General features: G+C 43.4%; 1 protein-coding gene across 2 annotated transcripts in view; it reads left to right on the top strand.

Moving 5' to 3' along the window:
- Nucleotides 1–14,201, top strand: part of GABRG2 (gamma-aminobutyric acid type A receptor subunit gamma2) — a 273,840-nt gene that overhangs the window by 201,673 nt on the left and 57,966 nt on the right. For both annotated transcript variants that reach the window (XM_073581007.1, XM_073581006.1), the window contains exon 6: nt 6,471–6,608. In XM_073581007.1, coding sequence (XP_073437108.1) covers nt 6,471–6,608 — 138 coding nt within the window. The remainder of the gene's footprint in view (nt 1–6,470; nt 6,609–14,201) is intronic.

Raw genomic sequence — 14,201 nt, 5'->3', positions numbered from 1 at the left:
ATTCCAGCTTTGCTGAAGCATCCCCAGAACATCACCGATCCTCCACCAAATTTCACAGTGGGTGCAAGACACTGTGGCTTGTATGCCTCTCCAGGTCTCCGTATAACCAAATAGACAACCGGATGTTGGGCAAAGCTGAAAATTAGACTCATCAGAGAAGATTACCTTACTCCAGTCCTCTATGGCCCAACCCTTATGTTCTTTGGCAAACTTCAGCCTGGCTCTCCTTTGCTTCTCATTGATGAAAGGCTTTTTTCTAGCTTTACAAGACTTCAGCCCTGCCTCTAGGAGACTGTTACAAACTGTTGTTGCCGTTCACCTCACCCCAGTTGCCAATTACCATTCCTTTTGTAGGTCACTTGATGTCATCCTTCCGTTACTGAGAGACATTCGAATAAGATGACAGTCATCCATGTCAGTGGAGAGTCATTTTCGCCCTCTGCTAGTCTGTAGCTTTGTTGTCCCAATCTCTGCTGCTTGAACTTGTTGCAATGGACTTGCCATCTTAGTGCGAACATATATTCCCATAAAAACAATTTTTTATTAATAGATATTAAAATGTCACCAACCCAGTGTATACCATAACACAAGTCAGCATAGAAAATAACCTGTCTGATACCCTACACTAGTCTGCTGTCCCTTCCTGACAGTGAAGGTTGGCACTCTAAAAGATACGATTTTTTGGCTCCCCCACTCCGTGACGGCTGTCCCAGACTAGCCCTGGTGTCCCCTGATAGTCTATAGGTGGGAAAACATTAATTGATAGTGTAGAGATGAATAGATAGAACTTAATTAGCAAAAATCAATATGCTGACAGGTTATAATATTGATAACTCTAATGTACAAAAATTTAGGTCAAAAAGAGGCCCCAGTCAATAAGATATATATCTCAACTGCAAAAATCTGCACAAACACAGCTATGACCAATGTACTAATAACATGGGGACTATAAGAAAGCTGTATAATAGCATTAGAGATGATATGCCCCAAGTGTAACACATGAGACGAGGTGAAAAAACAATAAATTTACTCATGAATAATATTCACCCCACTCCAAAACAGGGCAGTATGACCAAAGGACAAAAGAGCAGTGAAAAACACAATGCAAGATTCACATAGCGAATTGGTCATAAAAATTCATATTGATTTCCAATCCAGCATAATTAAAGATAATGGGGATTTTAACCCCCTACTTAGCTCCAGTCTCGACGCATTTCCCCATCTTAGCGGTTCATCAGGAGGCCCAATTAGGAACCTAGCAGTGCCACTGATGTGAGGTGTCTGGTTGAAGAGGCATACCTGACGGAACCTGTGTATGGCGCAGTTTAAATATCCCGCCCATTTAACACTCTGTTTACCGGGTAATATTATAATCCAGACCATTAGGACCTTAAAAAATGACTAGTCTGAAGTCACCTCACTCCTTCCGGTGCATGGGCGATATTCATAAATAGTTGTTTGGTAAATAATCCAAAGATCCCAGCACTTACTGACATCCGCAGCATGCACTTCCAGTCTGCCCTGCCTGCATTGGATGCAGTGACGTTCTGCGTTCCAGTGCAAGCACTTCCCATGACGCGTCACATGACATGCGTGGACCGGATATTCAGGGAGCTTTCTGTTGAATCACATAGCTTTTCTCATACAATAATAATAAACCTGCACAGCGTTATCGAGCTCAAATTAAGTTACCAATCAAATGCCATATTTTACGCCTTGTGATAATAGCAATGTGTATAATATAGGGTAAAAAGCCTCACAGTACAATAAGATAAAAAATCCCATTATAGCTCATTCAATCAGTCGCCGTATACTAGAACAGATATATCAGTAATAAAAAAAGGTACAGGTGCAAAATAGAATAGAAGAAAATTAATTAGATATACCATAATTGGAACATAATATATTATTATGATCAGGAATACGAAACCTATCTTTGAATCCCACATCAAAACCCCAGGCAAAGAGTACAATACAGTCCCCCATCTCCAGTGCAGCAGAACAGCTATCCTAAATGAAACAGGCATAAGTTAGGGATTCGTTTAGACCCCGTGGGGACACCGATTGCATCCTAAAGATCCAATTGCATCCCAAAGATCAGTTTCTTGCTTAAGGATAGCCTTGTCGAAATCACCTCCCCGGGGTTTAGGTTTAATTAATTCAATCATAGAAAAAGATATTTGATCCAACTGTCCCCCATGCTGTTCATTCATATGATGGGCAATAGGGGTGTCCCTTTTGTTCCGGACATCCCCAAGGTGCTCCCCAACCCTAACTCTCATTTCCCTCTTTGTTTTCCTAATATAGTCAAGGGGACAAGTACAGGTGGCTTTGTACACCAATCCCGATGACCTACAGTTTCCAAAGTCATGGATGAAAAACTGTTTTCCACTCGATGCACTCAAAAAACATTTACATTGTGACATGTACCGGCATTTTGAACAATTTCCGCATTTAAAAAATCCTATTAGCTTCCTATACAGCCATGTCCCTGTTTTTTGTGGTTTCTGGTACAGGCTATGCACTAGCCTGTCCCCAATCGACCTGCCCCTCCTGAAAGTGATGTTTGGTCTTGATGACACAAAATTTTCAAGGTTAGGATCAGCTAATAGGATGTTCCAATGTCTCTCCATTATACGATATATTCTTTCAGACTGATTGTCATATGTGCCAATCAGTCTCACCTCATTAGAAACATCCATTCATGGCTCCTTCCTCCTAAGGAGTGCAGATCTATTTTTTCTCTGGGCATTGTTATATTATTTCACCAAAATGTTGGTTGGGTATCCCCTCTCTAAATCTTTTGTGCAGGTCTCTCGCTTGCTTTTTGAATATCCCTATATCTGAACAGTTTCTCCTAATACGGAGAAACTGCCCCTTTGGTATTCCCCATTTGAGGGGGCTAGGATGGTGGCTTTTCCACTGCAAAAAGTTATTTGTCGCAGTCGGTTTGGGATACGTGCATGTATCAAGCCTTCCGTCCATGTTTTTCATGATAGTCAGATCCAAAAATGTCATGCCATTTTCTTGACATTCAGATGTAAATTTCATGCCAATGGTGTTTAATATTTATCTCCTCGATAAATCTCTTAAAGTCCCTCTCTGGGCCAGACCACAAGATCAAAATATCATAAATGTATCTGACCCAGAGGGTAATAGAGGACTGCCACCATCTCTCCTCTTCACAGAAAATCATGGTTTCGTCCCACCAGCCCAGGAACAGGTTGGCATATGTGCCCCTGAGCTGGTGGAAGTATTTGCCATTAAAGATTAAATAATTTCTGGTTAGAGTAAAGAGCAAGAGCTGATTGACAAAATTGTTGTGTTCAGTACATTCCACAGCTCTGGACTTCAAAAAATGATTCACCACTCGAATCCCAATCTCATGGGGAATACTGCTGTATAAAGCTTCCATATCAATGGATGCTAATTTAACATGGGGGTCCACAACAATATCTTCAAGAAGGCCAAGTAAATGGGAAGTATCTCTAACATATGACGGAAGTGATATCACAAATGATCTTAAAAATCTGATCGATATACAAGCCGACATTTTGGGATAGAGAGTCAATGCCTGCCACAATTGGGCGGCCCTTCAAGGGTGTTAAGCCCTTGTGGACTTTAGGAAGGGCATAAAAAGATGGTATAACGGGGGTACTTGGTGCCAGAAAAACAAACTCATTCTGTGAGATCAATCCCTTCTCTCTTGCTGGGTTCAAAATTTGTAATAATTCATCACAGAAGGTCTTAGTGGGGTCTCCTGGTATTATCTCATAAGTCTCTTTATCACCAAGGAGTGACCCACACATCTCAAGATATTTTGAATGATCCAGTACCACCAAATTACACCCCTTACCCCCCTTCTCTGATGACTTGAAGATAAGCTCATTGTTCTTTTCAAGCCTTGTCAATGCCAGGGATTCGTTTGTGGTTAGATTATTTCCCATTCCACTTTGAGCATTGGTAATTTTACACAAATCTGCTTCCACCAGCTTAATAAATATATCAATTCTTGTAATATCCTTACATGGTGGCATTCTAGTGCTCTTTTTTTCAGATTTGTGAAGGGCCCTTGGCCTCTACTGTTCTCATTCTCTTTTAATAATCAAACCAAGGCTTGAAAACTCTCCAAGTCATCTTCCGTCAATCCCTGTTCTTTACACTGTTCCAAATCATGCTGTTGGAAAATCAGTTTCCATTTTAAATTACGTCCGAACAGGTTGACATCCTTGACCAAATTGAAACAATTAAACGAGTTAGTTGAGACAAAATTAAGCCCTTTTAATAGGACAGCATATTCTTCCCTAGAGAATACATAAGATGTTAAATTAATAATTTGACCTTGTGCTATTGTGGTCGCCTAGTCCTTTGGACGTTATTAGTTTTGGGAATTGCCATCTTAGAAATTTTAAGGATTGACGCAACATGACGCTCACTGTATCCCTCTGCTAGTAAAGCCAGAATTGAGCCCTTCTTTTCCTCACTCAAGACTTTTCTTTTCAGCTCCTTTGGCATAGTTAAAAGTTATTTTTCATTCCTATTACTTTTGGGATGTTACTAGCACTTGTTTTGCCATCCAGCTTGTCCTATTGCAAGGGGATTGTGAACACCACAGCAGGGTTTTTTTATATTTTCCCTCATTAAATAAGATTTGGTTCCTGTGATCACCTAATCAGAAGCACATTAAGTAGAATGAGGTGCACTCTGGTTGGAATTCAACTGACACTGGAATGGAATGGCTGTCAGACATGTAGAGAAGCTGATTTTTATAGAACTGGGCAGTGGTCCCTTTGCTTTTGCCAGAGCTGTGTATATATATATATATATATATATATATATATATATATATATATATATATATATTGTATTTTATTTTTTTTTTCAACCTTATTTTACAAATCCTATAGTTGCACTATAAACGAATATACTACTATACTGCAATGGGTAGTAAAATTATTGATTTTCAATGAAGCCTAGCCAAAGACTGACTACGCGTATGTTACATGTCAGCAATGGGTTAAAAAGATTGGCCAAATGATTTGGAGCCATGATTTTGTAGCAATAATACTATATTTTTCACAGACTCCAATGTTTCTTCACAGAATGGCAGCTGATGGGATGAATATTAGTGCTATATAGCAGAGTTTCTCAGGATATGGTAGAACATCCTAATGTTGGGTAGTAGAACACAATGTTGCTTTGTTTCAGCAAAAATTAAAAATATTTGTACATCTAGACCCCATAGCTTCTACAGTCACTCTAATACCCATGCTTCTCGGCTTCTGTATAATGTTGCATAGCTCCCATTGTATTACACAGTAAGGTTCAGTACTATATTATATGTGCTACTGCATGGGTGAATTACATTATAACAAATTGCAATAGACTGCAATGGGTAGACAACCCTGTAAGCAACATATAGTGAAGGACAATCTGTAAGTAGTATTAACCCTCCTAAGCCATCTATATGCGCATGTAGGTCATCAGAAGCTGAATCAAATTTTACCTTGATATCTGCGATCCGATGTCTTGTTCCATAGAAAGCCATGTTATCCTTATATGTAAATGAGCTGTTAAGATCTATGGGCCGGATATAGATCTCCCTGAGTTTCTGCTTCCAGAGTTTATTTTACTGTATATAAAAGGGGGCATTACCATTTTGAGACATGTACTGTCATGACTGACAGTCTGCTCTCCTGATCTACTTGTCTCACATTAGACATTAGACATTTGTATCCAGCACATAATCCTGAATATCTCATTTACATATGTAGAATAATGTGGATTTCTCTGGAATAAAGCATCAGATTACAGATATCAATGTATCATTTTATTCAGCTTCCTATGACCTACAGTACAAGCCCATATAGATGGCTTAAGGGGGTTTTACACTAAGCGATATCGCTAGCAATATCGCTAAAACGTCACTGGTTTTGTGACGTTATAGCGATATTGCTAGCGATATCGCTAAGTGTGATACTTACCAGCGACCGGCTCCCCCGCTGTCCATCGCTGATCGCGCGAGAATGTCCGGCTCCATTTCTCGTCGGGCGCTTCCTGCTGAGACTTCCTGCTGTGACGTCCAGCTATGCGTGGAGGCGGGCGGGAGGACGCCAGGATCGCTGTGTGTGAAAGGTGAGTATCGTGCGCTGCGTCGCTGCTGCATCGCTGTGAGATCTTTCTGTATGAAAGCTCACTAGCGATCATTTAGCGATGCACCAGCGATCCTGACCGGGTCAGATCGCCGGTCGGATCGCTGGTGCATCGCTAAATGTAAAAGGGCCTTAAGGAACGTTGATCCTACTGACTGACAGACATGTAGAAATGCAATTTATGGAAATTCTTGCAAACCTCATAATATAAAATTAGTTAGCATGCAAGATATTTCCAAACACTTTTTTCTTCACCATATACAGTATATAAAGAAAGTCATCCAGTGATTCTAATTCATTCTTTTAATTGCATTGAAGATGGATACCCAAAAGAAGAAATCATCTATCAATGGAAGAGAAGCTCGGTTGAAGTAGGAGATGTTCGATCTTGGCGACTATATCAATTTTCATTTGTTGGGCTACGAAATACCACAGAAGAGGTGAAGACAACTTCTGGTAAGAAAACACTTCTCTTGTAACATCAGTACCTGGAAATGGCTATTTATCCCATGGTAATTTATTGAATCCACTTTGGTTTGTATTATTTTAAGTGTATTTTTTAATACTTCAGTAGCATATTAAAAAACAAGAAACTTGCCATATGCTGTATATTTTTATTGACAATTCCTGATTTTTGCAGCTATCTATCAGCCCTAATCCCTATCTCAAAAAATGCAACAATAGTGAAATGGAAATGAAATGTTGGGAGGCCTTTCTGCAATTTTTCTCTCTTAGGCAGGGTTCAGACAGCCGTATGAAAACTTGGGCCACTCATGTCTGCAAATTGTGGCTTAAGGCCCCGTTACATGCAACTATATTGTGAACGATATCGTTGCAACGTCACCAGTTTGGTGACGTTGCAGCGATGTCGAAATTACATAGTTGTGTGTGACACGTAGCAACGATCAATGATCAGTTGGCTGATCATTAATATTTGCCTAGTGGTCTGGGTCATAAATCTATCGTTGGTCTCCCGCTGTGCTGCACACATTGCTGCGTGTGACAGCGCGAGACCAACGATCAGCGAGCTTCCAGCGCCATACAGCAGATGCTGGGATTGGTATCCAGGGTAAACAGCGGGTAACTAAGCACCGTGCGGCGCTTAGATGCCCGCAGTTTACCCTGCATACCAGCGTGCTCGCTGGTCCTGATCGCTGGTGAGTCTGCCTATGTGACAGCTCACCAGCGATCAGCTAACTATGTCCCAGCGATCCCATCCACGTCGGTGAACATTGAAACGTGTAACGGGGCCCTTAGACTGGCTCCAAAAGCAGCTCTGTGAGCTCATCCAAGCATCAAATGAGTGGAAAATCTTTCAGAGATAATAATAATCTTTATTGTTATATAGCGCTAACATATTCCGCAGCGCTTTATAGTTTTGCACACATTATCATCGCTGTCCCCGATGGAGCTCACAATCTAAATTCGCTATCAGTATGTTTTTGGAATGTGGGAGGAAACCCACACAAACACGGAGAGAACATACAAACTCCTTGCAGATGTTGTCCTTGGTGGGATTTGAACCCAGGACTTCAGCACTGCAGTGCTAACCACTGAGCCACCGTGCTCCTTTGCATGCACTAATATGGTCCATAAATCTGACCATAGTAGGCAATGCTGATACACGCACAAATACATGGCCTATGAGAAAAATCGGTCATCTGAACAGTCCCATTGATAAAAGAAGTGTTACTGTGCTGTCCATGTGGTATCTGATTTAAAATCGGACAGAATACATCTGGTTTAAATGTTCCTCTGAATGGAAACCAGTGTCTATCAATGAAGCATCAGAGGTAAGAAAGTGGAAGTTAATTCTCCAAGATTTTCATTTCATTTTCCAAAACTAAAACATAGATAGCATTCTTGCACCTGTTATTAAAGTTATGTGTCAAACTTTAGACCCACAAAAATGTCCTGCAAATCTGATATTGGGAAAAAATTGAGATGCTGAATTTGAACCAAAAAATTAAATTTAGGGTAAAATGTAATCTTCTATAAAAAAAAAAATGTATGTGATAAATATATTAGACTCCTCCATACAAAAAAAAAGTTACAATGGTTAAATTGCAAATTTGCTTAGAAATCGCATGTAGCTCTGATGGATGTAGAAATCAAAATCATCCAGATGATAAGAGAATATTGTGAAAAGGGCTATATCTAGAGATGAGCAGATAAATCCGAGGAGGATAGAGTTCAAGTCAAATTTCCTGAAATGTGCAGTTTCACATGAATTCAAAAACTTACAGATCCGACTTATGGTTTGGAAAAAAGTAAAAAATAAAATTACCAGGACCATTTCCAACACTGCCAGAACATTTGAGAGTGGGCTAATGTCAACTTGGATGGCTGTGTGGGCTTCGTCTCTTTCTTATGATCATTGGCGTCCTCGCTCTTTCTCTCCAGTAGATTGTAAAGCCCCCGTTACACATAGCGATATCGCTAGCAATATCGCTGTAACGTCACCGATTTTGTGATGTAGCAGCGATATTGCTAGCGATATCGCTATGTCTGATACCTCCGACCGGCTCCCCCGCTGGTTATCGCTGGTCACGCGAGAACGTCCTGGATCATTTCTCGTCGGGAGCTTCCTCCTGGGCTTCCTGTGGCGCCGATGAGCGACGCGTGGACGCGGGCGGGAGGACGTCAGGATCGCCGCGTCTGACAGGTAAGTAACGACCCCCGACCCCTGCTATGTCGCTGGTGAGATCTGCCTGTGTGGCAGCTCACTAGCGACCACTTAGCGATGCACCAGCGATCCATATCGTTGTCGGGATCGCTGGTGCATCGCTAAGTGTAACGGTACCCTAAGATCTTCCCTTTATCTCTCTCTTCAGTAGAATGTTAGGTTTTCTGATAAGTCAGATCCTCTCTCTCCCGTAAGGCTTCTTTTACATTTACCGAGTTTTTTGGGGCCCGTTTTTGCGGGCCATATCACCGTAATTTTCACGGTCTGCTGCAATAAGGAACTGCAAAAAACTTGCGGATGGCAGTTTGTCATGTTTTCAATATTATGGAAGAAGTATTGGGTAAAAAAACGCGTTCCACAAAACCGGAAGTGACGGTTCACTGCAAAAACAAACTTCCTTTGCATTCCGTTTGTTTTTGCAGCCCCTTTGATTTTCAATGGGGGCCGTGTCTGTAAGCCGTGAAAAAGATCGAGCAGGCTCGATCTTTTTTTTATGGCCGCAAATACGGCCCTCACGGCCATACAGCATACAGCGCTCCCACTAATTTTTGTGGGCCGATTTTGCGGCCCCATAGAAGTCTATTGGGGCCGCAAAAATGGCCCGCAAAAAACAGTAAATGTAAAAGAAGCCTAAAGAGTAAACTCTTATGATACGCAGAGTCCTCTCTCTCCTATAGAGTGTAAGATCTTTTAGTAATAGGATTCTCTACCTCTCCTTATCCCACTGTGTATTTTCTGAGCAATTACAAGCTTTTCAGTATAGAGATTTGAGCAAATTTGTCACAATTTTGAATTTCAAAAAATCTGCTCATCTCATCTTAAACCAATGACAGAATTAAATAGAATGGTCTGTCCAGTCCCTAAGGCCAGATTGTAGTAATGTAAAAGACATGATTGTCCCATGCAAATGGGTCCTAAAAATGCATGCACACCTGACAATTGGTGGCATTAAAAGACTGATTAATTGCTTGTTTGCTGATGAGCTGTCATTTAGTTGCCTGTTTAGAAAGGTAGTTCACACATCAGATGCACCCTGATAGATCAGTAATAGATCATTCAGTGAGCCTAGGATGTCATTGCTCTCATTAGCACAGATCTTGTTTACACAGGATAATGAGCTGTCAGGAACAATGACCAAAAGACAAAAGCTAATTTAAAGCAACAAGCAAACGTTGTGCTCCTTCATCACTCATTTGGTTTGCATTGTTATCATAAAAGAAACATTTCTAGGTGCAGTGAAAATGAAACTTTAGTTTTACTTTGTAGATTGTGAGCCCTCGCGGGCAGGGTCCTCTCTCCTCCTGTACCAGTTAGGACTTGTATTGTTTAAGATTATTGTACTTGTTTTTATTATGTATACCCCTCCTCACATGTAAAGCGCCATGGAATAAATGGCGCTATAACAATAAGTAATAATAATAATAATACTGTAAGCAGGTTACAGGATGCAGTGATGCAAGCGAGACAGGCAAGGGTTAACAGTATAACAATTTAATTGAACATTAAAGGTACAGGGTGATAAACAGTTAAATTGAAAAGAGACGTGCCAATGTAACAACAGTCCAATTATCAAATTTATCATGTCTTTAGGTTCCTCAGCCATAGATGATCCGTTGGGGGTCATAGTACCGGCAACACCTGGCCTAGTGTTCTCAGATGGGGTTCCACAACTCATGGTCCAACTTCTGGCGGCAACAGGCGGTTTCCATTATCCTGTGCAGCCGAAGTAAAAAGGGCTGCCACAATCCTGGTATCAAATGGGGGCTGATGCACGGTGGCCAGCAAAAGGGACCGCCATTCAGTATCCTGTAGCTGACCCACACTTCTCTGCATGCGTGCTGTCTCACGATTAGCTGAGCGAACAGTACTATCTCCACTGCTTGGAGTGTTGAGCGCGCTGTCCACCCTCCTCTACTCTCCCCAACAGCGGGAAACTGTGGACTTGCACGCTTTCAGCTCTGCTTCTGATTTCAACATGACCCCTCTTCCCAGCTCATAGGGCCTGTCCGGTTCCCTATTCCTTCCCCCGGGCAACATGAGACGCAGTCCTGACAGTTTCAGACCCGGCTCAATTGAGGTACCCACCTTCCAGTCTACCGCCTTACACTCCCCCTTTCCTTTAGCTCAGTGGTCCCCAACCTTTTTTGCACCAGGGACCGGTTTCAAGCAAGATCATTCTTCCATGGCCCAGCAGGGCGGGGATGGAGGTGTGGCAGGGGCGGGGCTTTGGTCATAATGGGGTGGGGCTATGGACACTGTTGTAGTTTAGCAGTGCATACTTATAATTAAATAACATTTATAATGTGACTCAACTCACCATAGGTTTTGAATGAGTGCTCCATCACCCCCTTCTCCCCATCATTGCCTTCACCCCATCACTCCCTTCTCCCCATCATTGCCTTCACCCCATCACTCCCTTCTCCCCATCATTGCCTTCACCCCATCACTCCCCTCTCCCCATCACTCCCCTCTCCCCATCATTGCCTTCACCCCATCACTCCCCTCTCCCCATCACTGCTGTCTCCCCATCATTGCCTTCACCCCATCACTCCCCTCTCCCCATCATTGCCTTCACCCCATCACTGCTGTCTCTCCATCATTGCCTTCACCCCATCACTGCTGTCTCTCCATCATTGCCTTCACCCCATCACTCCCCTCATGGCCTTCTCCTCATGTCCCCATCTCCTCCAGGGCCAGGCTACACAAACACAGACCAACACACACACACACACACACACACACCCATCTCCTCCAGGGCCAGGCTACACACACACACACACACACACACACACACGTACACACACAGACAGACACACATACACACACACCACCTCTCTCCTCTCACCTGTCGCAGCATCGCCCGCGCTTCCTTGCTCTGACACAGCAGCGGCCACGCTCCTCTCTGTGTCAGTCAGAGACAGGAAGCGCGGGCGGCGGGCAGGAAGCTGGACGCAGTGGACGGGTCCTTGCAGCTCCGCGCTCCCTGGCCGGCGCTAAGAACTGCTGCGCGCCTCCCCAGCCCCCGCTATGCCACTGACCGCCCCTGGCTCCCCTTGTGTCCGCGGACCGGCAAGGGCACTGCAGCGGCCCGGTGCTGGGCCACGGACCGGCGGTTGGGGACCCCTGCTTTAGCTCACCATTCCTCAGGTGAAAGTTCTTTCCGCAGACGTTGACACGCTTTCATTTCTCGAACAATTCGCTGCCAAGTAAACTAGGTTTTGTTCATAACAATTGGGAGGTATTCCAGCTGTCATCCGCTCAGTACGATGTAGTTCAGGATGAGTGGTAGAGTCAGGTTGGGTGGTAGAAGATGGGAGCATGTCCGGGTCCAATGTAGCAGTCATCTCTGGAATTTCAGACCTACATAACTCCCTTGGACTGGCAGGCAGCGGACTATCCAAGTCTGAGAATGAGGCCAGTGGTTCTTCCTAATCACAGTCGAGAGCTGTGAGAGTGAGCATTTTGGTGGTGCCTGGCATTCTCTCGTCTTCCTCAGGATCCTGTGACAGGCAAGGAGGCATCATGCTGCAGTGGACTACTAAGGTAGGCACCCCTTCTTCTTCTGGTTGAACGTCATACACTGGCCCATTGGATCCAACTCGACGTTTCACTCGATATAGAGTTTTTTCCTGTCGATGTTCTAACTTGTCCGGGGTGGCTTATCCCGAACTAACACTCAGTCTCCAGCCTAAAGAGCTGTTTCTCGAATGGGTGCCACTTCATGATGTTCGAGTTCCCAGAACTTAGTCTGCACCAGCCGATGGAGAGTCTGCTGCCTCTGTGCCCGTGGACAGCATCCTGCTGACTATTCCAAATGTAAGCAGGTTGCAGGATGCAGTGATGCAAGAAAGACAGAGCAAGGGTTAACAGTACAACAATTTAGTTGAACAATAAAGGTACTTCTCGCAGGGAGATAAACAGTTAAATTGAAAAGAGAAATGGCAATGTAACAACAGTCCAATTATCAAACTTATCATGTCTTTAGGTTTCTCAGCCGTAGATGATCCATTGGGGCTTGTAGTACCGGCAACGGTTGGCATAGTGTTCTCAGATGGGGTTCCGCAACTCACGGTCAAACTTCTGGTGGCAACTGGTGGTCTCCAGTTTTACCCGTTGAGCCCCTTTCCATTATCCTGTGCATCTGAAGTAAATAAGGCCACAGCAATCCCGGTATCAAACATGGGCTGATGCACGGTGGCCAGCAAAAGGGACAGCCACTCAGTGTCCTGTAGCTGACCCACACTTTTCTGCACACGCACTGTCTCATGTTTAGCCGAGCACACAGAACTATCTCCCCTCACTGTACCACAGGAATGCTCAGGAGGTGATGGCAGCAGTACAACACGGCACGGCTGCTTGGAGTGTAGAGCGCGCTGTCCACCCTCCTCTACTCTCCCCGACGGCAGGAAACTGACTGCAGCTTTGCACGCTTTCAGCTCTGCTTCTGATTTCAACATGCCCCCTCTTCCTGGGTTATGGGGCCTGTCCGGTCCCCTATTCCTTCCCCCGGGGAATATGGGATGCAGCCCTGACAGTTCCGGACCCGGATCCATACAGGTATTTGCAGCCCGGTCTACTTCCTTACATTACTCAGGTTTTTGCAGACTTGCCAATCTCCGGAAGGCATTTGCCACAGTGGTATAATGTATAGCACTTTAAATATGTGGAATTATGTTTGCATTGCTAAACAGTATATTCTACTTATAATTATATCTCAAATTTAATTAAACAAAATATATCTTTTAGTCATGTTTTCCCTTTTGAGATTGATTTTGTTATTTGGTGAATTTTTGGATCATTTATCCATTAGTCTTGGTGCACGTGTTCTCTATTTTAAGATACTGAATTGTTATATATTCTAAATTATAATTGTATAGATTTGTGGGTTGTTAAATGGAATCTGTCAGTAGAATCAACTCTCCTGAGCCGTCTATATGGTCAAGAGGTGATAGGAAGCTGAATAAGATGATACCTTATTCCAGAGAAATCTGTTTTTCGTATATGCAAACAGGCTGTTAAGATCCTTGTGCTGGACAAAGCTCAACATGAGAATCTGCTTGCAGGGCTTATTGTAAGTGAAAGGGTGCATTTCCAATGTGAGACATGTGATGACTGACACTTTGCTCTCACAATCATACACAGCTGTGTAGTGAAATCAGAGCTAACACAGTACAGCAGAGGTAGCACAATACAGCAGAGGTAGCATAGTACAGCAGAGCTAGCAGAGTACAGCAGAACTAACAGTACAGCAGAGCTAGCAGAGTCCAGCAGAACTAACACAGTACAGCAGAGGTAGCACAGTACAGCAGAACTAGCACAGTACAGCAGAGGTAGCACAGTACAGCAGAGGTAGCACAGTACAG

The sequence above is a fragment of the Dendrobates tinctorius genome, unplaced genomic scaffold (genome assembly GCF_039654945.1).
Source record: "Dendrobates tinctorius isolate UK_male_01 unplaced genomic scaffold, ASM3965494v1 ptg000067l, whole genome shotgun sequence".
Taxonomy (NCBI): Eukaryota; Metazoa; Chordata; class Amphibia; order Anura; family Dendrobatidae; genus Dendrobates; species Dendrobates tinctorius.
Note: the sequence above shows the minus strand (reverse complement) of the source record. Positions and strands in the feature narration are given on the sequence as shown.